The 22,661-nt window shown below is 40.2% G+C and overlaps 1 protein-coding gene across 4 annotated transcripts in view; it reads left to right on the top strand.

Annotated features, from left to right (window-relative positions):
• The window catches only part of UPK1B (uroplakin 1B), a 42,191-nt gene extending 24,103 nt beyond the window's left edge, over positions 1-18,088 (top strand). For all 4 annotated transcript variants that reach the window (XM_072613935.1, XM_072613934.1, XM_072613936.1 and 1 more), the window contains 4 exons: positions 609-731; positions 7,518-7,697; positions 15,629-15,712; positions 17,058-18,088. In XM_072613935.1, coding sequence (XP_072470036.1) covers positions 609-731; positions 7,518-7,697; positions 15,629-15,712; positions 17,058-17,108 — 438 coding nt within the window. In that variant the 3' untranslated portion in view covers positions 17,109-18,088. The remainder of the gene's footprint in view (positions 1-608; positions 732-7,517; positions 7,698-15,628; positions 15,713-17,057) is intronic.
• Positions 18,089-22,661: the final 4,573 nt, after the last annotated feature.

Here is a 22,661-nt window from a genome sequence, read left to right as displayed (position 1 = left end):
CTTTGTGCCACAGACCCCCTGCATCCATAGTAGTGTTACCCCTACTCCCTTTGACCAGCCCCCAGCTGCTATTTCCAAGAATCCCATCACCACTGCACACCTCTCCCCCGTGACAGTGCCCCATATCTGCCCACCTCTCCTTGCTTCTGTCCCCTTGATGGAGATTAAGGGGCATTAAGATCATTATCTACACCTGGGGGACTTTCTAGGGCATGGGCCCTGCCCCCTCCCCCAGCATGACTATATTCAATTGGGATGGATTATCTGTTACTACCCCTAACACCCACTGAGTTCACCACTCAACTCAAATTGCCCCAATAACATATTTGGCTAGTTATGGCTCTATTATCTCTTTTGCCTTCTTTCCTCTCCTTCCCCAGCCTAAACAAATTTAAAATTACTCTTTATTTCAGCCCAATTGGTGGCAGTCCCATACTGGTCCTGTCTTCTAGAAGTAGACTCACAGCCAATCTCCATCTAAACTAATTGAATACAATTTGGCTCCCAATGATGATAGAGAACCTGTTCTGTTAAATGTACTTTGGTGCTTCTAAGTTTCCAGCCTGAGAACTGTCAGGCTAATCCTACTGTATCTTTTCTTCTGGCAGTTCACTACCAACCTCTTCCTGAGGCAGATGCTGGAAAGGTACCAGAACAAAAGTCAGTCCAATAATGATGACATATGGAAAAACAGAGGAGTGACCAACACCTGGGACCGTCTCATGCTCCAGGTGAGAATATGGGAGCCTATGGCTGAGGCCCTTCCATGTATGAACAGGTCACTAGAGGGGTTAGGATTGAGGGGCTCAGAGGAGGGTCTTCTCCTACAGCGAGACTGTCAAAGAGCAGAGGCACTCCAGGTGCAGAGGAAGCATACATTTTTGGACATAGCCAAAGAGGAAATTTGTTTTAATTGACTATGCATTTTTATTACAAAGGTTTTTTTTTTTCAATTGGGGTGGTGAATTGAGACAGTAGCAATATCCCCTCCCAAAAAAGAAAAGAAGGTCATTGAAACATTTTTTAAATGGACAGAAAAGAATAGAAGGATGGCCAGGAAACACGAGCATGATAGCTTTTAAAGGTGCATGACAATTTTCTTATATATACGTATATAGAAGGAAAAAAAAGATAATCTGTACTTAAAAGATTCGTAGTTATATGTGCAATCTTCTTTTTCTTTCCTATATATTCATTTTATTGGGTGATTGTTCAGAATTAAAAAAAAATAAAGGAAAGGTAGGGTGGTATCTGACTATAAAAGGTCTTTGGACTAACATCATTTTCAAGCTTAACTAGAGACATTGAACTTTAAATTAAATTTTTTTAAAAGATGAAACTGTAATGGGGAAGCCATTGATGACTAAATGAAAAAACATTTTTAAAACTCTTACTATGTTCCAGTAACTGTACTAAATGTTGGAAATACAAATACAGGTAAGCAAGATAGTGTCTGTCCACAAGAAATATACATTTTAACAGGGGAAAGATCAGGGTGAGGTGAGGCTACTTGAAGAGAATTGGTCTGGAAATGTCCTGGTTCTGGGCAAAATTGTGATAGCAATCAAGTTAGGATCTTTTGCTATTTTTGGTTTACTAAAAGTACCTCTGATTGAATAATGTGATTAAAGATCTTCTCCACCCATTGATGGAAACTTGATTGGGGGAATTGTTTTGTAGGAGGGTCCTGAATACCTTTTGTTTTTTCTATTGAGGCACTGGGTCAGAGGGTTATGCCCTCTGGCTCTGAAAAGTGTAGAAATACTCTTGAGGTTGAGGTTTTACTTTGGAGCTTACTGACTAGAAGTGTTTGTTTGGCCAGAAGAGGACTCTTAGAAGTTGCTAAGGATCCCCTCCCAACCTCCCCTTCACCCCCCAAAAAACTCAGATGTTCCCTGTCTGGTAAAGATGGATGCATGATAACGGCCAGATATTTTGGAAGTATGTCTGTTGGCTTGATATCTCTTTTTTTCTCTGAAGTTCAGGGTGCTGACTTTTTCCCCTGAACTAACTGAATTATACATGTGCTTGATTAAAGTGATTATTAACCCCTCAAAAGTTGCCTTTCCTTTTAGATAAGCAGATCAAATAACCTGTGGTAGCAGGCCCCCCTGTGTATGTTGGGGTGCTTACTGTTAAAAAGATAAAGCCTATTAATTAATGACTAAATTCATTATCAGAGGCCAGGGTCCCAGGAACAGAGTACAACTTCTAGTGGGATGATAGTGGCTATAGGGGAATGAGTATGGTTTTAAAATGACTGAGCAGTATATGGTGGTAGGGGTTCTAGGCCAAATAAAGTCAAGGTTCATATATTAGCACCCCAATACCTGTGTGTGGGAGGGTGAGACCACTACTCAAATTGACTACTCAGAGGCATCTCAGAATAAAAACAGAAAGTCCTTTATTGGGTTCTTGCAAGAAGTAGGCATCAACCTTCCCCTAGGTAGTCTAGAGGAGGGAGGCACAGTACAGAAACAGAAACATGGTTATATAGCTAAAAACCACAAACCCACCCCACACCCTTACCGTTTTGGTCAAGAGACTGAGCAAGCAATATATTTTCAGAAATTTGCCCCAGATATAAGAAATAAGGAAATGGAAGTCAAGGGCCTGAGCAAGCAACTTATTTTCCAAAATTTGCCCCAGACACAAAGAATTGAGGAAGAAACTGAATAAACATCTCCCCTATTTGGCAAAAGGTCAAGATTGTACAATATGATTAGGAAATGGGTTAAGCAAATCTGGGGAGAGGGGCAACAGCTGATTTCACAACTTCAAGTTTCCCCATATCATATGATTTCTGAGAAATTGAAACTCAGACCCAGAGTCTGATCTACTTCAGATTTAAGTTCTTGAGAAGTTTTCACTAGCCATCACACTCACCTGGGACAAAGATCTATCCATCTGGGTATAATTTACTGAGATGATAGTCCTGTAAAGTTGGTTTGAGTAAGCATGGCCTAGAAAATGCCAAGATGTTACATAACAAAAATTCATATTCTTCCATTTACATTACAAAGAAATGTGAATAATTCCAAACACCTTGAATTTTAGAAAATTTGCAAACACCGGACTTCTGTACCTCCCTTATTATCCGGCATATTTATCTGTCACTTCTTGGGCCTACCGTGTATTAAAATGGAAGATGTTTGTTGAATTGAATCAATTTACCATTATAATGTGATCATCAGAAAGATATTTCTTAGCTGTCTTCACTTTAATTGACTAGATAAGTGGGAAAGAAGATGGGAAGCTTAAGTAGCAGAGATGATGATCATCAGAACTTCACTTTAGCTCCTTTCCTTATCACTAACTTCCCATTTGTCTTCCAATTCCCTGAGAGTTGCATAAGTTTTAATTGTTCAGTCAAATCTTGGTATACTATGAATAACTGAAATCTACAGATTGCACCCATCAAAAACCCTTGGAACTGTTGGAACCATTGAAAATGGAACCATTACAGTTATCTCCCTTAGGGGAAAGAAAAAGCAAACACATTTGACAGAATATTTAAGTTGTAGACATAAATCAAGACAAAACAACATGTTTTATAGACCCCAAATCCTTGCTTGAAGGACTTTTCACCCATGAGTATATTATGTACAAAACAGAGTCATCTTCTGGTTAAGTATGATATTGCAACCCATTCTAATAGATATCATACATACTGTGCCTAGACAAAGGGAGAAAGGAAAAGGAAAGCTAAAATATTGGAACCATAAGTATTTATTCAGAGGATTCCACGACCTGAAGGATTTTATGTACCTAGTAAGTGATGAGCCCGGCCTTATTAAAGCTTAAGCCTTAACCCTTCTTCAAGATTTTCAATTCAACACAATTAAATAGATATAAATAATGCATATATACTTATATACAAATACATATCCATATGCATGTGTACACATATATATAAGTGTACATGTATTTTCCATGTTAACATATCACCAGTTTTATTATGAAAGTCAGCAGGAAAAGAATTTGTTTGATAGAAACTTACTTTTGACTTATTATGTGTGCTTGAAAATATTTATTCCATAAATTGAGTAGCATCTATAATTTCATCTCTTCTCACCAGATATTTTAATGGAACTGGTAAAAGGGAGAAAATGTGTGTTTAGTATTTCATTTCCATTTCCCCACAGATGTCTACTGTTTGACTGAACTACTGAACAGAAATGAATTTTCTGAAAAGCAGGAGGAGAATAAAAGCTTTTGAAAAATCTGCAAATGGGATAATCAGAGCCTTAAATAAAATTGGCTATAATTGTGTCAAAAAGTTTAATATTCTACTGGGGCTCACTTGTTTTCTGTTTCAGCTATATTTGTACTAGATATTAATGTTCAGGGGAAAATATTCCAAAGTTTTAGTTACAATAAAATCAGTAAAGTTCAGAATAAAAATAACTAAAAATAGCTCATCTTATTTCTAATTTTAAACCTCTAAGTTTAGTTGAATCACTTCTTCTGCCATCCGAATACTTGCTGGTACATGAGTACTCATCTGAAGCAATAAAAACAACCTATTTTTTTCCCTTTAAGACATTTAAATCAAGATGGATCTTTTCTGTTTTTATTTTTGTTTCCCCATCATCTAGCTTAGTGTCTGGAACATAGTAGGCACTTAATAAATACTTGTTCATTAACTGATTATTTTCCCAGGATCCAAGAAGCTGGAATATCCTCAGAGTACTTTGGTTGCTACCTTACTCATCCTGAATTTATCACCACTCGTAATGATAGTTAATATTCATATGGAGCTATAAAGTTAGTTAAGTACTTTCCTGTTACCTCACCTGACTTTCATAACAACAACCTTGTGATGTCCTATTTTATAGGCAAGGAAAATGTTTTCTGCTGTTGAAATATATTGCGACTGAACAATCTAACCATTATTTTGGTCATACTTCAACAAAGAAAATGAGATTCAGAGAGGTTATGTGATTTTTTCTAGTTATACAGCTTAGAAGTGTTTTTGAGACAGGATTCAATCCCAGTTCTTCTTGACTTTGAGTCAAGTATCTGTCCATTATGACTCATTGTTTCTAAATAATAACTATAACTTTAATAGACATTTTATAACTCTTTATATATGTTATCTCACTTGAAACCTATGATATGTATTGCAAGCATGATTATCCCCATTTTACAGCTAAGAACACTGAGGCTTAGGGAAGCTTTCACTTGACTGTGTCATAGAGCTAGTACATGTCAGAGGCAGGACTCTAGGAGCTTATCCTTTCCATCCAATAGATATGGGGCAATCTTGGTCATTTAAGTCCTTCACAACCTGGCTACAACGTACCTTTCCTCTTTAGAGCAGCCAAAATGGCCTTATTGCTGTTTCTGCCACGGGATATTTCATCTTTTGTCTCCATGCCTTTGTACATCCTCCTCTGTGCCTCGGATCCCTTCAGATCTTAACTAAGATACTGTCTCCTACTCAAACGCTAGTGCTCCCTCCTCCCCAAAAGTTATCTTCTATTTATTTCATATACATTTATATGTGTATGTCTTGTCTCTCCTTAATAGAATGTAAATCCTTTTAAGGCAGACATTGTTTCATTTTGTCTAAGATGTCACTGCTAAGAAGTCACTAGAAGGGAACCCAACTCTTCCTACTTCAGCTCTAGTTTTCTTTGCACTGTGTCATAAGCCTGCTCATTTGCAAGTTGCCATCTGATTAACTAATGATGTTAGCCACAGAATATGCCAAATCAAAGAGCTTTTGGACTTTCTCAGGATTCTAGGCTTGTTGGGGTCAGAGCAAATTATAATTAGATGGCTCAGTAGCAGCACATTGCAACAGAGGAAAAACTCAATTCTCTGATCATATACGTAATCCTTTTTTTTCATATACATAATTCTAACCTCAGTAGTAATAATAGCTGACATTTGTACCACCCTTTCAAGTACAGGAAGCATTTTATATGTCTTACCTCATTTGAGCCTCACAACAACCCTATGAGGTAAGTATTATTGTTGTCTGCTTTTTACAGGTGAGGAAACTGAGATACAGGGTGACTTGCCTATGGCCACACTGCTAGCAAATATATGAGGCAAAATTTGAACTCAGATCTTCCTGACTCCAAGCCCAGAACTCTATCAGAGGTCTGATAATTGAATTATGGCTCAGAGAACTTACGTGATTTGCTCAGGGACATAGTTTTACATGAAGGATCCTAACCCAGGTCTTTAAGGCTACAAGTCCCATATTCTACCTGCTACACCATGCTCCTTTTCATGATATAAAAAGCACACATATCTTAGTGTCAGTTTCTCTTTATTACTGGAAAAAAATAGTTCCTAGGGAGCATTGTGCTGATATATCATTTAAAAAAAAATCAACAATACCCAGCATGCTTTAAGGTTTACAAATATCTCACTTTATCCTCACAACAAGCCTGGGATGTAGGTGCTATTACTATCCTCTTTTTACAGGTGAGGAAACTGAGGCACAGAGTGATTTGGCCATGATTACACAGCTAGCAGATATCTGAATCACCTAACTGCCACAAAATATTATGTTGGTGCCTTTCTTAAATATTGCTTTCTGATGAGTCCTTCACACCCTACTTCCACCCCACAGAGCTTTCCATTGTAACACTATTAAGTAATACACCTGAGCAAATGGCCACACACAATGGCCATATCTAACCATGTATACCTTATATATAGTCCACCACCTCTCTACCAAAAGGAAAGAGACATGCTTCACTGCGGCCCTCTGAAGTCTGTTGGTCATTAATCATTCTCATTAGTGAGAATTCTGATTCCTTTTCGTTTTATGTTCCTTTATATGTGGTCATTTCTACTTCATTTGTATCCCTAGCATTTAGTATAGTGCCTGACACATGGTAGACATCTAATAAATACTGGTTGAGTCCTTTGTTAATAGCAGCACTTTAAAAAAATAAATATTACAATACAGAGTACCGTTTGAATAAGTGACAATTCAGTGTGATTCAATGCAATTTATTATGCACTTACTATGGGTTTGCTACTGTGCAAGAGACCGGGGATACAAGGTTAAAAGGTTTTTGTGCAAAAATGATTTCTGCTCTCAAGGAGCTTAAATTCTTCTTGGAAAGAAAGGCAGGCAGGCAAGAATAAAAGAAAGAAGGAAGGAAGGAAGGAAGGAAGGAAGGAAGGAAGGAAGGAAGGAAGGAAGGAAGGAAGGAAGGAAGGAAGGAAGGAAGGAAGGAAGGAAGGAAGGAAAGAAGGAAGGAAGGAAGGAAGGAAGGAAGGAAGGAAGGAAGGAAGGAAGGAAGGAAGGAAGGATGAGTAGGTGTGGGCTCGTTCTTTCAGAATGAGAAGCTACATCTTTTTCAGCATCAAAAATAAATCATGTCTTTTTCTCTCTCTTATTTCCACAGGGAGAATCTAATAAGTTTTGAGAGGGTTTAAGTTATGTTGTAATATTTGATCTCTGTTTCCCCTTCAATTACTCATTTGTCCCAATGAGTCCTTTAGCAGCGATCATGAAAGGAAATATTGGCTTTATTTTCCTTGGACAGGAAAAGTGCTGTGGTGTCAATGGTCCATCAGATTGGCAAAAGTACACGTCGGCCTTCCGGGATGAGAATAATGATGCTGATTACCCCTGGCCTCATCAGTGCTGTGTCATGGACAGTCTCTATAAGCCACTCAATCTGGATGCTTGTAAACTTGGCGTGCCCGGTTATTATCACAGCAAGGTAAGAAGTCCCCTTTTCTCTAAAGACCTGGTAGACTGGTCCACACTTTAGGTAGAACATAGTACAAAGGAGGGTGATCAGGATGATGAAGGGGCTCCAGATCTTGCTTTATGATGATTATGGATATCTGTCTTTATGAAGAGAAGGTTTAGGAGGAAAAGTTATTAGTTAACTTGAAGAATTTGAAAGGCCAATGTATATGACAGTGTTAAAAGATGCCCAGCTTATGTCCTGCTTTCCACAGCAAACAAGGTTGTCACTTAGCTAGTTTAACAGAAGGCCAGTGCAAATACAATTTTTCCTAATAGGTTGGTCCTATGCTCAAGCCACCACCAGTCAAGTGGTTTCATCAGAAACAATCCCACGCACCTATACAGTCCTCTTTCCCCAGAACTGAACTTTCCTAGAGGTTGCAGTGCCCCTATTGCCCACCAGATGGTGCTCAGCCCTCACACTCAGACTATTACCCTCTTCTAGCAGTCTTCTAGTTAAAAAAACCAGCATTTTTTAAGCAGGGTTATCTCCACTCCTGATCTGTATCCGGCCACTGGACCTAGAGCTGTGGAGGTGAGAGTGAGGCAAATGACTTTGCACAGCCCTTCCTCACTTAAATCCAGTTCACTCACATTTCATGGCATCTCCTCCCTGATGTTCACGGTCCTGTTGGAGAACGGAGGACAGACAATGAACACCAGCATTTTTAAGCACCTACTGTGTGGCTACTGCTGTTGGGCCTTAGTTTTCAAAGACCAGTGACATCATGAGGGTGATGTCTTGGCTTGCATGTGAACTGGACTTAAGTGAGGCAGAGCTATAAAAAGTCATCAGCCTCACTCTCTCCTCCAGAATCATGGAACTCCAGTGCCAAGACAAAAGTCAAAAAGGACTGGGAATGACCCAGAGTGTACTGGATGACCTTGGCCTTTTAAATTAAGATCTTTCCCAGGTCTCAGTCCATCTGAGGCAACACCCACTCAGTGACCTATTTTGTAGTCACTGTGCTAAGCACCTGAAATGTAAAGCAAGAAACAGTTCCTGTTCTCAGGGAGTGTACAGTCTACTGGCCAAGGCATCAGACAAACAGCTATGTATAAAAAATATACATATAGGGTAAATCAAAGATAATCCCAGAGGGAAAGTAGTAAGATTAAATGAGACCAGGAAAGGCTCCTTGGGGAAGGTAAGATTTCTGCTGGGGCTTAAAGGAAGCCAGGAGGCAAAGGTAAACAGGGAGGGTTTCAGACATGGAAGACATCCAGTGAAAACAGTCAGAATTAGGACATGTATAAAAATAACAAAAGTAAAAGCAGATATGATGACTACATAAGAAAGCCGTAAGCAAAATGTTATGAGAGTTCAGAGGAGTGCACAAGAGGGTTTAATCTAAGATATATTTCTGTATCCTTCGGTTGTCAATACTGCTAGTTACAACTGAACTAATATTAACTTCTGAGTTCAACAGAACTTCTGGAGAGTGGAGAGAGATGGGAACCGAGCCAACCTATAATTAAATGTTTCTGGGAATTCCTAATAAAGACCCATGCAAATACTCAGCAACATTTGGTCTTCGAGTAAATTGCCTAGGGCATTGAGAGGATAAATGGGTTAGGTAGGGCCTCCTATGTCAGAGAAGGGAATTTAATCCAGTCCTCTGGATTTTGAAGCCAAACCTATTTTTGCTGTCTATCAACATAAGATATTCTGAATATCATCTGACATGCTTTTCAAATGTCATGGTGATTCAGGGAGGGGATGAGGCTGCTTGTGAATGAGCATTTCTCAGGAAAACTGATGATATAGAACTTCGCAAAGTTATTAGTGTGCAAAGTTATTTAGGGAGAAATAATGCAAACTGCATTTCGAAAATGAGGGCCTCTGCGCTTAGTTGCAGCCAAAGTAGGGGCCTTGGGAGTCGTTCTAGATGAGTCACTGAGAAAGTCCGTGCTATATACTGTTGAAGACAACAGATGATGCTCCTCCTGAAGAAAAGTATGAGAACAAAACAGAAAGCATTTCCCATCCTTGTATAAAATAAAGTTTGAGGCCCCCCAGAAGTCAACGGATAAGTGCATTGATGGGCGTGAGCAATGCACCGTGTTGTTGTTGTGTTCGTCCTTTATTTTCAAAGAGGACCATGGCATCAGGGAAATGATGACATGACTGGCAGTTGACTTTGACTTGAGGGAGGAGAGCTGTGCAAGGTCGCCAGCCTCACTTTCTCCTCGACAGCCATGAAGCAATGCATTACCAATAAGGAATTATACAGAAATCGTGGTGCAAAGAATATCATCTGAGAAATTTAATGACCTGAACAACAGATGGGCTGGTCATGTAGCAAACAGCACGGGATTACCAATGGACAGCTCTTAAACTCCACTGGTGTTCACACAGTATAAAATGAATGTGAAGAAGCTCCCTGAGTCAGGTGGGCATCTGTGACAAATCTATGGGAGTACACAGAGGGCAGTCTCCTTGGATGGGCGACTATAAATATATTATAATTTGCATCATTGGAGGGAATCCCCACATTAATGAGATTACAGATTTGGTCACTGTATCTTCTAGAAGGCACGAACAAAACACAGAAGGCTCAGAGAAGTGAAACTAAAGTGATAGTGATGAGGGAGGAGTAGGAGGCTTGTTGTGTGACAGTAGGTCAAGAAGTATTTAGAGTCTTTAGCCATGGTAGAGTAGGTCAGTGCCTACTATGTGCCAAACACTGTGCTAAGAGCTGGACCTGTCTGATGATCTATAAAACCATGAAAGGCCTACTTAATGGAAACATAGACTTATTCCCTAAATCCCCAAATGCAGGTATAATGGGCAGGCACCTTTTGAAATTTGAGTAAAGTAAGTTTAAGACAAATAAAACAGCCACTTCAAACAGTAAGTCATAACTTATGGAGAGATGTAGGGGTGTTCAAGAGAACCAGCACCTCCAATACGAGGGCGGATGAGTCCTTTTCAGGGCTGCTCATCCATGTTTGGTGTCCACCTATCACCATACTTTCACCTGTGGCTCCAAGAAGCTGTAGCAGCCACACCCTAGTAAACCATCTTGGCAGACAGGCTAAACCAGGTTGAGAGTAACAACAGACCTCCAACATGCCGGTGTGTTGGGGGTGTCTATCCCAAGCATGTGAAGATTTCCCCTGGGGGAATGAGCAGATGAGAACAGTTTGTTCCAAAGGCCATGAAGGTATCTGAAGCAGGTGGTGTGGAGCACTTGGAGCTTGGTCAGACGCTGAAGACACCAAGGTCAGCAATTCATTCTGGGCTATCACCAGTCATCTTTGACTTTTGTCCTGCAACTGGACTTTGATGACTCAGGAGGAGAAAGTGAGGCTGATGACTTTGTGTAGCTCTGCCTCACTTAAATCCAATGCATGAGCAAGTCAAGACATCATCCATGATGTTATTGGTCCTCTTCCAGAATGAAGGACTAACAGCAACAGTGACTTAGGGAACCCTTAGGGAATGCTGAAGGAGTTGGCATTGGTAGGAAATGTGAATGAGTTCAAAAAGGATTAGGATCAATTTCAAAAGACAGAAGTAAAATTGGCAACAAAGAATAAGCAGCTGAGATTTTTTCAAGAATCTCATGTTTAAGATTGATCTTGGTGGAGACAGGCATATGTGCCCTCTGACAGTGTACTTCTTGGACCTGTACAATACTAGACTGAAGCCTTTCAATGGTGCAGTGTAGTAGTTCCTATATTTTTATGTTTCATGAGCACTTTCAAAATTTACCTATAGCCAAGCTCTCTAGTCAGCTTTTCTTGAGCCATTTCAATTTACTACTACTTATGACCTGTTGGTTTTGCATTAGGATATTCTATTACATTAAAACTTACATAACATAAGCATGAACAGGCATATACACACACAGAGAGAGACATACACACATATGATTCTTATAGGACACTTTAAGGCTTACAAAGTTCTCTATATCTACTATCACATTTAGTCAACAAGTTGACAAGTATTTTTATCAAGTACCTACTCTGTGCCAGGTACTGTGGTAAATGCACAAGGCAGGATTTTATCTAAGAGTTGAAAGAGGCTGTGGAAGCCAGGAGGCAGAGACAAGGAGGAAGAGCATTCTGGGGATGAAGGGTGATGAAAAAGACCTGGAATCAGGAGATAGAACATCTTGTGCAAGGAATAGTGAGGAAGCCAGTGTTACTGGATATCAATATATGTGGAGGAGAATAAGGTGTAAGGAGACTGGAAAGGTAGGATGGGATCAAGTTATGAAGGGCTTCAAAAGCCAAACAGAATATTTTATATTTGATCTAGGAAGTAATAATAAAAATAACCCAATAAACAAGTTTATTGAAAGGGGAAGTGACATGGTCATAGGTAAACTTTAGGAAGATCATTTTGATAGATGAGTAAAAGATAGGCGGGAGTAGGAGGACACTTGAGGCAGGGAGATCAATTCAAAAGCTATCCCAGTAGTCCATGTGTGAGATGATGAGGGTCTGTACTAAGATGGTAGCAACATCAGAGATGAAAAAGAGATGTGTACGGGAAATGTTGTAAAAGTAAAATTGACAGGGCTTGGCAACAGATTGGTTAGGGGAGAGGGAGAGGGAAAGAAAAAAATGAGGAATCAAGGGTGAGACCTACATAGCAAGCTGGGAGAGTGGTGCTCTTGATAGTAATAAGGAAGTTAGGGAAAGGGGAGGGTTTGAAGGGAAAGGTAATGAGTTCACTTTTAGACATGCTTAATTTGAGATCTCTGTGGGACATCCAGTTCAAAATGTCCAATAGGAAGATGGAGATGCAATCCTGGAGGTCAGGAAAGAGGATAGGGCTGAATAAAAAGGTCTGAAAAACAACTGCATGGAGATGGTAATTTCTTAGATCACCAAGCAAAATAGCATAAGGGAAAGATAGAAGAGGACCCAGGACAGAGACTTGGGGGATACCTATGATTAGTAGGAGCAGTCAGGATAAAGATCCAGCAAAGAAGAGTGGGAGGAGCAGGCAGACAGGTAGGAGGAGAACCATTGTCATGCAAACCTACAAAGAGGTCAAAGAAAATAAGGATTGAGAAAAGGCGTTTTGATTTGGCCATTAAGAGATCATCTACCCATAGGTCACTGTGGCCAATTTTGTTTTGCAGTAATGTCAGTAATTCGCTGTACTAGGTCAGTAAGTCAATACATATTCCTTAAATATTTTCTAGATGCCAGGCACTGTGCCAAGTGCTGGGCATACAAAAGAAGGGTAGGACAAGGCTCAGGCTTCTCAAGGAACTCACATTGTAATGAGGGAGACAACATAGAAGGTACATAGAGTAGAGGGAAAGAAATCTTAAGGAAGTCATTCCACCCCATGATGTCATTTTCTCCCCACTGTGTTCTTTTGTGGAATTGACTGAGAACACTGAGTGAGTTATGATAATCCTTACATGGTTCTCTTGGTTAATGGTGATTACAAGTGTGGCTCTCCTCACACAGCTGTGAGTAAATTTGTTCCAAAATCTGTGATCCTCCTTAGAATCACTAACATGTTATAGGTGTTCTTCTGTTTTTGCTTTTGAGGCAGGTGACCAGTTTTAGTAATAATAATTTACCTTGTAGGAGCATTCAACTAAATGTATTGTACATGGAGCCCATATAAATTCTGGGGGTCCTTATTCTCACTTGTATTGGCTGGCCAGGACCCCAGAGCATGACTGGGTTATATCTTTCCCTGGTGGGTTCTGCACCAAATGGCAGATTCCTGTAATGCCATCACTTTGAGCCCTGATTCCAGTCTATTCACCCTCCATATCAATCACCAGTGATTACTCTTCCAATATTATTCGACAAGGCTGGTTAGTGTCTTTTCAACATCATTAATAAGCAATTAACACCAATTAGCCTTTACAAAGGAACTGTGAACTTAAGTACAAACACGTCTCCCTCCCCGCCTCAAACAAACCAACCAACCAAAAACAAACCAGGGCACACTCTCTCCCCTACCACCTTAGCCCATGAAGAATACACTCAGATTTAAGTGGCCGTCACTGACCATTGGCTCACCATCTTCCCTTCTGGACACAACCTAGATGCCAAATGAGTCACTCACTCCCTTGCTGCAGGACATGGCATCCAGACTGCCAGGCTGACCTCCAGGATCCCACAAGCTGTTCCTCATCAGGCTCAGCAGCTGGCAAACGCTAGTGTGGACTTCCAGCTCACATGGATGTAGGCTAGTCCACTCCATCTCAATCTTTATTTACCTAAGTATAAAAAGAATGAAACCAGGAGACGGAAAACCAACAGAGCCATGCGTTCAAGGCCACACAGCAGACTTAAACATTTATTAAGCACCTGCTGTGTTCCAGGCACTGTGGTAAACCCTGGGGATACAAAAGGCTTCTCTCCTCACCAGGCATTTAAAACATTCCCCCCTCACTCCTAACCTCTCCCACCACAGATACGGATTACCACAAAGAAAAAGGGAGCTCAATTTGGTGTTCTGTTTGCACGCTCAGTTTGGGCTAGTCAGCCTATAGAAAGGCTTTGCTTCACTGCCCAGCACAAGAACAGAAAATGGTCACAGAATACCCAGCAAGCTCTGAAATGGTGGGCAAGGCCCACAGGTGTGCCGGTAAATGTTTATCAGCCAGTTCTCTGAAGGCAGTTTACCAGTGACACACTTTAATTGAATCTGCATTATTTAACATTTTATCCATCACTTTCTTAAGTCAAGACAATCGATGAAACAAAATAACAAATAAAGACCTGATTTACGACTTGGTAATTTCGAGGTATAAATACGCACTGAAATTTTAAAAATCAGTTCTAAGATGTTTGAGTTGGCTCCAGCCCACCTCTGGCCAAGCACCTCCATTACAACGTCATCACTCACATCTAGAAGCCAGCTCACAAACCCCCCCCCCCAGGTGGCTTTGCAGCAAGAAGAGATGATTGTGTATATCGCCAGAACTGGGCCATCACTGGCCAATTCCCTATTACGTGTGTAAATACTGTAAGTGCCAAAACAGCATTTTCGTAAATAGATTGACTACTAAATAGAGAAGGACTTAAATGCACCAATTTCAAACTTCAATAAAAATGATTGTACCCCCACTTCCATAAAGCAGTGCTAAATAAATTGTGCTGTCTGAACTGATGCAAAGTGAAGTGAGCAGAACCAGCAGAGCAGTACACACAGTAATGGCAATCTTACATAGGATTAATACTGCATGAAGATCAGCTGTGAATGACTTAGCTCTTCTCAGCATTGCAATGATCCAAGACAATTCCAAAGGACTCATGATGAAAGATGCTCTCAGTCACCTCCAGAAAGAGAACAGATTGAGTCTAAATGCAGATTGCAGCACACTATTTTTCACTTTCTTTTTTTCATAGATTTTTTTTTTTGGTCTGTTTTCTTTCACGGCTTGATTAATATGCAAATGTTTTTCATGATTGCACATGTATAACATATAAAATTGTTTACTGTTTTGGGGAGGGAACAGGGGAGGGAGGGAGAGAATTTAGAACTCAAAATTTTTAAAAATGATTACTAAAAATTGTTTTTACATACAATTAGGAAAGGATAAAATATTATTTAAAAAATAAACTGAGTTGTCTGGTGGAACATGGATAACATATCAAGAGCTGGAAGACCTCAGAGACCATCTAGCTGAACCCTCTCATTTTATAGAATAACGAAACTGAAAGAAGCCCATGTAGGTTAAGTGACTTGCCCAAGGTCATGCAAGTATTAAGCATTCAAGGTGAAATTTTAACCCCTGTGTTCCCATTCTAGAGCCAGTGTGCTCTTTCCGCTCTACCATAGTACCTCAACGGAACAATAACCTTGTTATGTTCAGTGATGCTGCAGTCTCTCTGATATCAGCCCTTTCCTTCCACACCCTGCCAGAGAAAGATGATGCCACCCTAGCTGCTTCTTGCTTTCTTCCCCAGGGTTGTTATGAACTGATCTCTGGACCAATGAACCGACATGCCTGGGGTGTTGCATGGTTTGGATTTGCCATTCTCTGCTGGACTGTAAGTATTCCCTGGTGTGAGTTGTAATGATGAGAGGGTGACAGAAGCATAAAAGTTGCTATTAAGTCTCTGCATTCTAATTTCTAGCCTTAAGAAAGCAGTCCATGAAGCTGAAGGTTGGTTGGTATCCTTCCTTTGACCTCTCACAGTTTCACTTTTCCCAAAGGTCCCTTTTTCAAATATTCCTTTATAGATGGTGGTTATATACAGAATGCATAATTGGGACAGTAAGGAACACATAGTGGTGAGAAAGCTGCCCTTGTAATCAGCAAGAATTATGTCCAAATCCCACTTGTGACATGTACTAGTTGTGTGACCATGGGCTAGTCACTTACCTCTCTGAGCCTCAGTTTCCTCATCTGTATAGGACGCAAAAGTCAGGACTGGGGGTTTATGCTGAATCTCATGTCCTTTGATTCCCCCTTGGTCCTGGCTGACCTCATAAGCAGAGTCAGTATTAGGAGCCAACAGTCATTCCTACCTTCCTTTGAGTCTCCCTAATGCTTGTCCACAATCAATTCCTGAAGGTCTTAGAAAAGCTCTTTTACATGAACTTTGGAAACTGTAAAGCACAACTAAAACTTGATTGGGAAAGTCCACAAGCTTTGCAAGCTATAATTTGCAAAGGTCAATGATCATCACCCTTACTGGTGCTTTTTACCACTATTACAGAGAGGAACTGTGACATAGGGGAGAGAGGGAGGAGCTCAGAGTCAGGAGGATCTGAATTCAAAGTCCTGCCACTGCTACATACTGGCTGTGTGACCTGGGCTAGTCGCTTAACTTCTTAAGGACCCAATGCAATCACCTGCCTATAAGTTGAAGAACAGCTGTTGATTTACATCGATAGAGACGATTTCCTCACCTAAAGTTCCCCATGTCAATGAAACCACAGGACCAGACCAAATGTGTATATGTGTACGTGTGTGCGTGTAATTATTATTATAATAAATAAAAAATAAGAAAGGGAGGCTGTCCTTTAGGGAAACAAGTAAAGCAGCAATAACAAGAGCCCAAGTTAGGAACTGATCCACAGAGAAGGTAGAATCCATGAATTTGGCACCATTTTTATCATCAAAGGAAGGGTGTGTTCCCAAGGGAACTGATTCAGAAATGAGAATGCGAACAGGAAAGGCTGTCTAATGTATCAGGAGATACTAGGGTGGAGATATTTGGGGGCCATTAAATAGGAGTTTATAAATAAAATCTTTTCTATACCAATGTCCTAGTAGTGGTTTTTAGGAGAATCTGCCTCTTAAATTTGAAGGTCGTGTAAACCTGATTGTTACCCTCTCTTAAATATGAGAGGTGCTTCTAATGTAATGACTTCTTAATTTTTTTCTAGTTCTGTGTTCTCCTGGGCACCATGTTCTATTGGAGTAGAATTGAATACTGAAAGTAAGAGTGGCACCATCATTCTTCATTCCTCCCAAATCTCTCCAGTTGGTGCATGGACCCATTCTTTGCTCTCCAGATGCTATTCCTTTTGTGTTCCAGAGTTACGGAAGCATTTTCTACTCATCAAACTGTCTGGTCTGATACTGCCAAGGAAGCACACTGTTCACTTCTCTTTTTCCTGGACCCCGTAGCTCTCTTGACTAGGGTGTAGCACTATCTTCTCTTACTGTAATGCTCCCACAGATTACACAGAATAAATACAAGATCCCAAAAGGATTTGGGTAGTAAATGTTCATCTGCTCATTGTTCACTTTTGAATCTTGAGACACTGAAAAAGCCTCTAATTCCCAATACTCCTGTCAGCAGGCCTGGTCTATTTTGTTTGGACAGACTCGTTGTAGCCAGTTGGTGCTTTTCTAGAGAATCAAATCCACCAGAAGGTGGTGAATAGGTGCCCTGTCCCATACATACTTGGAGGGGTGAAGGGACAAAGGAGAAGGTATTGATTACCACTGCAGCATACCTTCTCTTTAGCTCCTCTGTGTCTAACATCTGTGGAAGTACTCTGTGTTCCTTTCGTTGCTCTTGGGTCAATTACTTACTTCGATTTAGCTAACCACAAAGGCTGAAATCATGTGTCTTCTCTTCAGTGGCCCCAGTTCTACTCCTGCTTTGAAGCTGTGGGAGTCAATTCCATGGGTTCCTATAGGCATGAATCAGGTTTGTGTACCTAATAAATCTTGGTCTTATATGTTTTCAAGCAAGTGAAGGGGAGGGAAGTAGGGAAGTACAGAAGAATGGAGCTCATCTATATTTTGTGTTGGGGTGCAGTTTGTGGGAATTTGGGGGTGGAGGGTGGTCAGAATATCTCTCTTTTGTTTCATTTTCATATCATTTTCCTATATCGGAGGGAGTTTCCTTAGGGTTGCAATTTTTTCTAAACATTTCTATTAATAAAATTGATTTGAGAAATTTTCATTTTTCTTTTCTTTCTAATCATTCATTTATGCAACACATTTAATAAGCACCTGCTTTTCTCAGAGAACTATGGGATCAAAGTATCATGGATTTGGAGGTGAAAGAGACCTTTGATGGCATCTAGTCTGATCCCCTTCATTTGAAAGATGAGGAACTTGAGACCCAGGCTAGTTAAATACCTTGCCAAGCTCATACAGTTAGCAAATGAACCCAGGTCTTCTGAATCCAAATCCCGCCATGTTCCCACTACAACAAATGATGGAGGAAATAAAAAACTTAGATGTTTTTGCTGCTGCCTTTATGGAACTTGTATTCTATTGAGGGGTGACAAAAACATAATCATATTAAATGCAAAATAGAAAATATTAAATGCAAAGTGCATTAGAAAGTTCATTTCAAAGAACATTTAATAGGTGTGCAAAAATGATGCTAGTCACTAGGAATGGACAGCTGGGTGGCTCAGTGCATAGAGTGCTGGGCTTGGAGCCAGGAAGACTTGAATCAGATATTCACTAGCTGTGCGCCAGTGGGCAAGTCCCTTAACCCCATTTGCCTCAGTTTCCTCATCTGTCAAATGAGCTGGAGAAGAAAATGGCAAACCACTTCATCTCTGCCGAGAAAACCCCAAGTGGGATCATGAAGAGTTGAACTGAAAAAAATCATCTACAGCATCACTAGGAAAACAAAGAAAAAAGCCCTCCAGGGGATGCCAAAGGCACACAGTTAAGGATGAGGCAGGGAATAGGGAAGAGGGCAAGGAGACATCAGAAAGCTTGCTGCAGAAATGTGAGAAGGGAGAACACTAACAGCGAGGGAAGATCAGTGAAGGCTTCACGGAGGAGATGGCACTTGAGCTGGGCCTTGACGGATAAGACTTCTGGAAAGAAAAAGCAAAGAGAAAATGTATTCTAGCCTGTACACATACAAATTATAGGAGATGGCATTTTAAGTTTGGGGAATAGCCAATCATACAGTTTGGCTGGAATCTATATAGTACATGAAAAGGAATATTGTGAAATGAGGTTAGAAATGTGGATTGGAACCAAGTTATGGGAGTCTTGAATGTCAGAAACAATTTGTATCAAAGTCAAAAGGAGCTGCTGAAGATTATTGAGTGGGGGCAGACCTGTGCCTTGGGAAATTTATTGTGGAAGTTTAGGATGAAGAAAGGAGTAGAGAGAAGAGTGAGACATAATGGGAGCCTGTAGTACGATGATGGTGGTATGAAGGGAAAAAAAGAGACAGATAAAAAAGATGTCAAGGAAGTATCAACCAGACTTGGGAACTGATTGGTACTACAGGATGAAAGATGCAAAGATGACTCCAGAGTAGTGAATCTGGATAACCAGGAGGATGGTAGAGTTCACCATGATGTTGAGAGGAGTGATGGGGCTTGAATGGGGAAGGGAAATAATTAATTCACTTTTGAACATGTTGAGTTTGAGATGCTGATGGGATAGACATTCAGGTGGAGATATTCAACCAGGAATTAAAGACATAGGACTGTAGTTCAAGAGAGATGAGACCTGGATAAACAGATGTAACCATCCACACAGATAATGACTGAACCCATGAGAGCAAATGTGATCACCAAAGAAAAGAATATAGAATATAGAGAAAAAAAGAGGTCCTAGGGCAGTGAATTTGAGAAGCAGCAACATTTAAAGGGCAAGTGATGGGTAATGATTTAGTCAAGAAGACTAAAGGGCAGTTAAATGGCACACTGGATAGAATGCCAGATCTGAAGTCAAGAAGACTCAACTTCTTGAGTTCGAACCTGGCCTCAGACACTTACTAGCTATATGACTCTGGACAAGTCACTTAACTCTGTTTCCCTCAGTTCCTCAACTGTAAAATGAGCTGGAGAAAGAAGTGGCAAACCAGTTTAGTATCTCTACCAAAAAAAAAATCCCAAATAGGGTCAGGAAGAGTTGGGTAGGACTGGAAACTAAAGACAGGAACAAACAGGGGAATAGAAAGGTGGGAGGAGAACCATGAAAGTATCGCCCCCATTCCTCCCCAGCCCCATTCCAAGGAAGTAAATAATATCCAGAAGAAGAGCGGCTGCAGCAGTCATCAGATTTAACGATTAACAGTTAGTTATTAACTATTTAATGAACAAGCTTTGGGACAGCAGTTTCAGGCAAGGGGCGAGTTAGAAAGCAGATTACATGGGATTGAGAAATAACTGAATATATTTTACTCAGTGATACCACTACTAGAATTTATAACCCAAGGAAGTCAAAGATGGAGTGAAAAGCACCTTATATTCCAAAATATTTATAGCAGAACTTTTTATAATAATAAAGAAATGGAATGAAAGTAGTTGTCCATTGATCAGTGAATGGTTGAAAAAACTGGTATATGAATGTGATGAAAAATTATAATGCCAGTAGAAAATGACATATATGAAGAACTGAGAGATTTGGGAAGACTTGTAGGAACTGTTTTAGAGAAAAATAAACAGAACCAGAAGAACAGTTTGCACAATGACCACCATAACATATGACAAAGGGATGCTGAAAAATTGGCAGTTAGGCATGATTGCCACCTGCCCTTTCTTCCCTGCCCCCTTCTCATCCCACTCCCATCCCTGTCCCCTCATTCTACAAAGAGTTCATTGACTATAGGTGCAGAACAAGGAAAATATTTTCAGACATGGCCAATGTATTCATTTATTTTGCTGAACTGTACTTCTTTGTTACAAGGTGGGGGGAGAGGGTGATTCTATAGAGGAGGAAGAAAGAGCAAATTGGAAATGACACTAATATAAAAGAAAACTTATTAAATTATTTTAAAAGAAAAAATAATTTAAGATTTTAAAATAAGTGATCTGAAAGGAAGTGGAGACAGTCAAGTACATTCCATCTGGAAGTTTGATAGTAAAAGGGAGGAGGGGACAGTAGGGTCAAATGAAGGCAAAGGGACAGGGGTCAAGACCCCAAGCATATTTGTTAACAGACAAGAGAGAGTTTGTGGATAAGGGTATGATCAATAAATGAGCTCTAGGAGATGAGAGGGATAGGATCAAGGATACAAGTGGAGATGGGTCCAAAAGATATTCTTTTCTCAATTCTTGCCTTAGCGAGAAGGACCACTCATCTTCTGAGACTGAAGCAGAGGACAATGCCTGGCATATAGTAGGTGCTTAATAAATGGGATTGAATTGAGTAAGGTAAATGGAGAAGTTGTTGTTTGATGGGCAAATATAAAGGCATTAAGATGCCTCTCACACATCCACTGTTAAGCCAGATGTATGTATGTATGTGTGTGTGTATATATATATGTATATATATATATATATAATATATATTTAAAAATAGCTTCAGTTTCCTCAGTAAACTAGGCAGGGAAGACATCTACTGAGGGGGTAAGGTTGAGAATGGCTTTAGGGACTTGTGGAAGCAGAAGGCTTAGAATAGTTGCTACAGGAAGCATGATAGAGAATTCATCAAAGAATAGTCAAAAAGAAGGCCTTGTAGTAGTGAAGGCCCAGTTGCAATTAGATAATATGAATTTAGAGTCAATCTCATTCGTCTTGTTATTTGAGTTTCTCCAGAGCTCAAGAAAAGGAGTGGAGCAGGCAGGTGATCCAGAGTTGAACAGTGACCAAGTGTGAATAGACATAAAATTTGGGGAAGAGAGCAAAAGATTCAAGGGAGTGAACAATACATCACTGAGCTGCTTAGCTATAGAGACAGCTAAGTGTCACAGTGGATAAAGTATTGGGCTTGGAGGAAGGAAGACCTGATTTTGAATGCTGCCTCAGATATTTATTTGTATAAGCTGGGCAGTGCAGTGGATAGAGTACTGGGTCTGGAATCAGAAAGACCTGAGTTCAAATTTGTCCTCAAACACTTAGCACCTTGTGACCATGGGCGAATCATTTCATCCCAATTTCCTCATCTGGAAAATGGAGATAATAATAGCACCTACCACCCAGGATGTTGTGAGGATCAAGAGACACTAACTGTAAAGTATTTACCACAGTTCCTGGCACACAGTGTTATGTAAATATTAGCTATTTTTATTATTTAACCTGGACAAGTTACTTATCTTCTTTCACCCTCAGTTTCCTTATTTGTAAAATGGGGACAGCAATAGCATCTACCTCCCAGGATTGTTGTGAGGATCAAAAAAGATATTTGTAAACCCAGTTATCGTCATTATTTATTTTTATTTGTTTATTCATTCATCCATTTATTTATCTGTTAGAAGATATTCTGTCAAAGGGCCATAGTTGAGGACCTAGAGGGCTATATGTGGCCTCAGGGTCACAGGTTCTCCAATCCTGGTTCAGACCATGTGATATAGACAATAGAATGAACCTCAAAGGAAGAATGATACTGAATGATGATGGCAAAGGGAGCTTCTATGAGTGGCATCAGGGAACAAGAAGTATGCTCTTGGCCAAGTTGGTTATAGGCCATGAAAATATTAAAAACCAGCACTGAAGAATATCAGTTATCAGGGGCAGGTGTGTGGTGTAGTAGATAGAGCATGGGCTCTGGAATCAGGAGGACCTGAGTTCAAATCCAGCCTCAGACACATAGTAGCTGTGTGATCCTGGACA

This window comes from Notamacropus eugenii, chromosome 5 (assembly GCF_028372415.1).
Source record: "Notamacropus eugenii isolate mMacEug1 chromosome 5, mMacEug1.pri_v2, whole genome shotgun sequence".
NCBI lineage: Eukaryota > Metazoa > Chordata > Mammalia > Diprotodontia > Macropodidae > Notamacropus > Notamacropus eugenii.
This window is presented reverse-complemented; position numbering and strand designations above follow the sequence as displayed.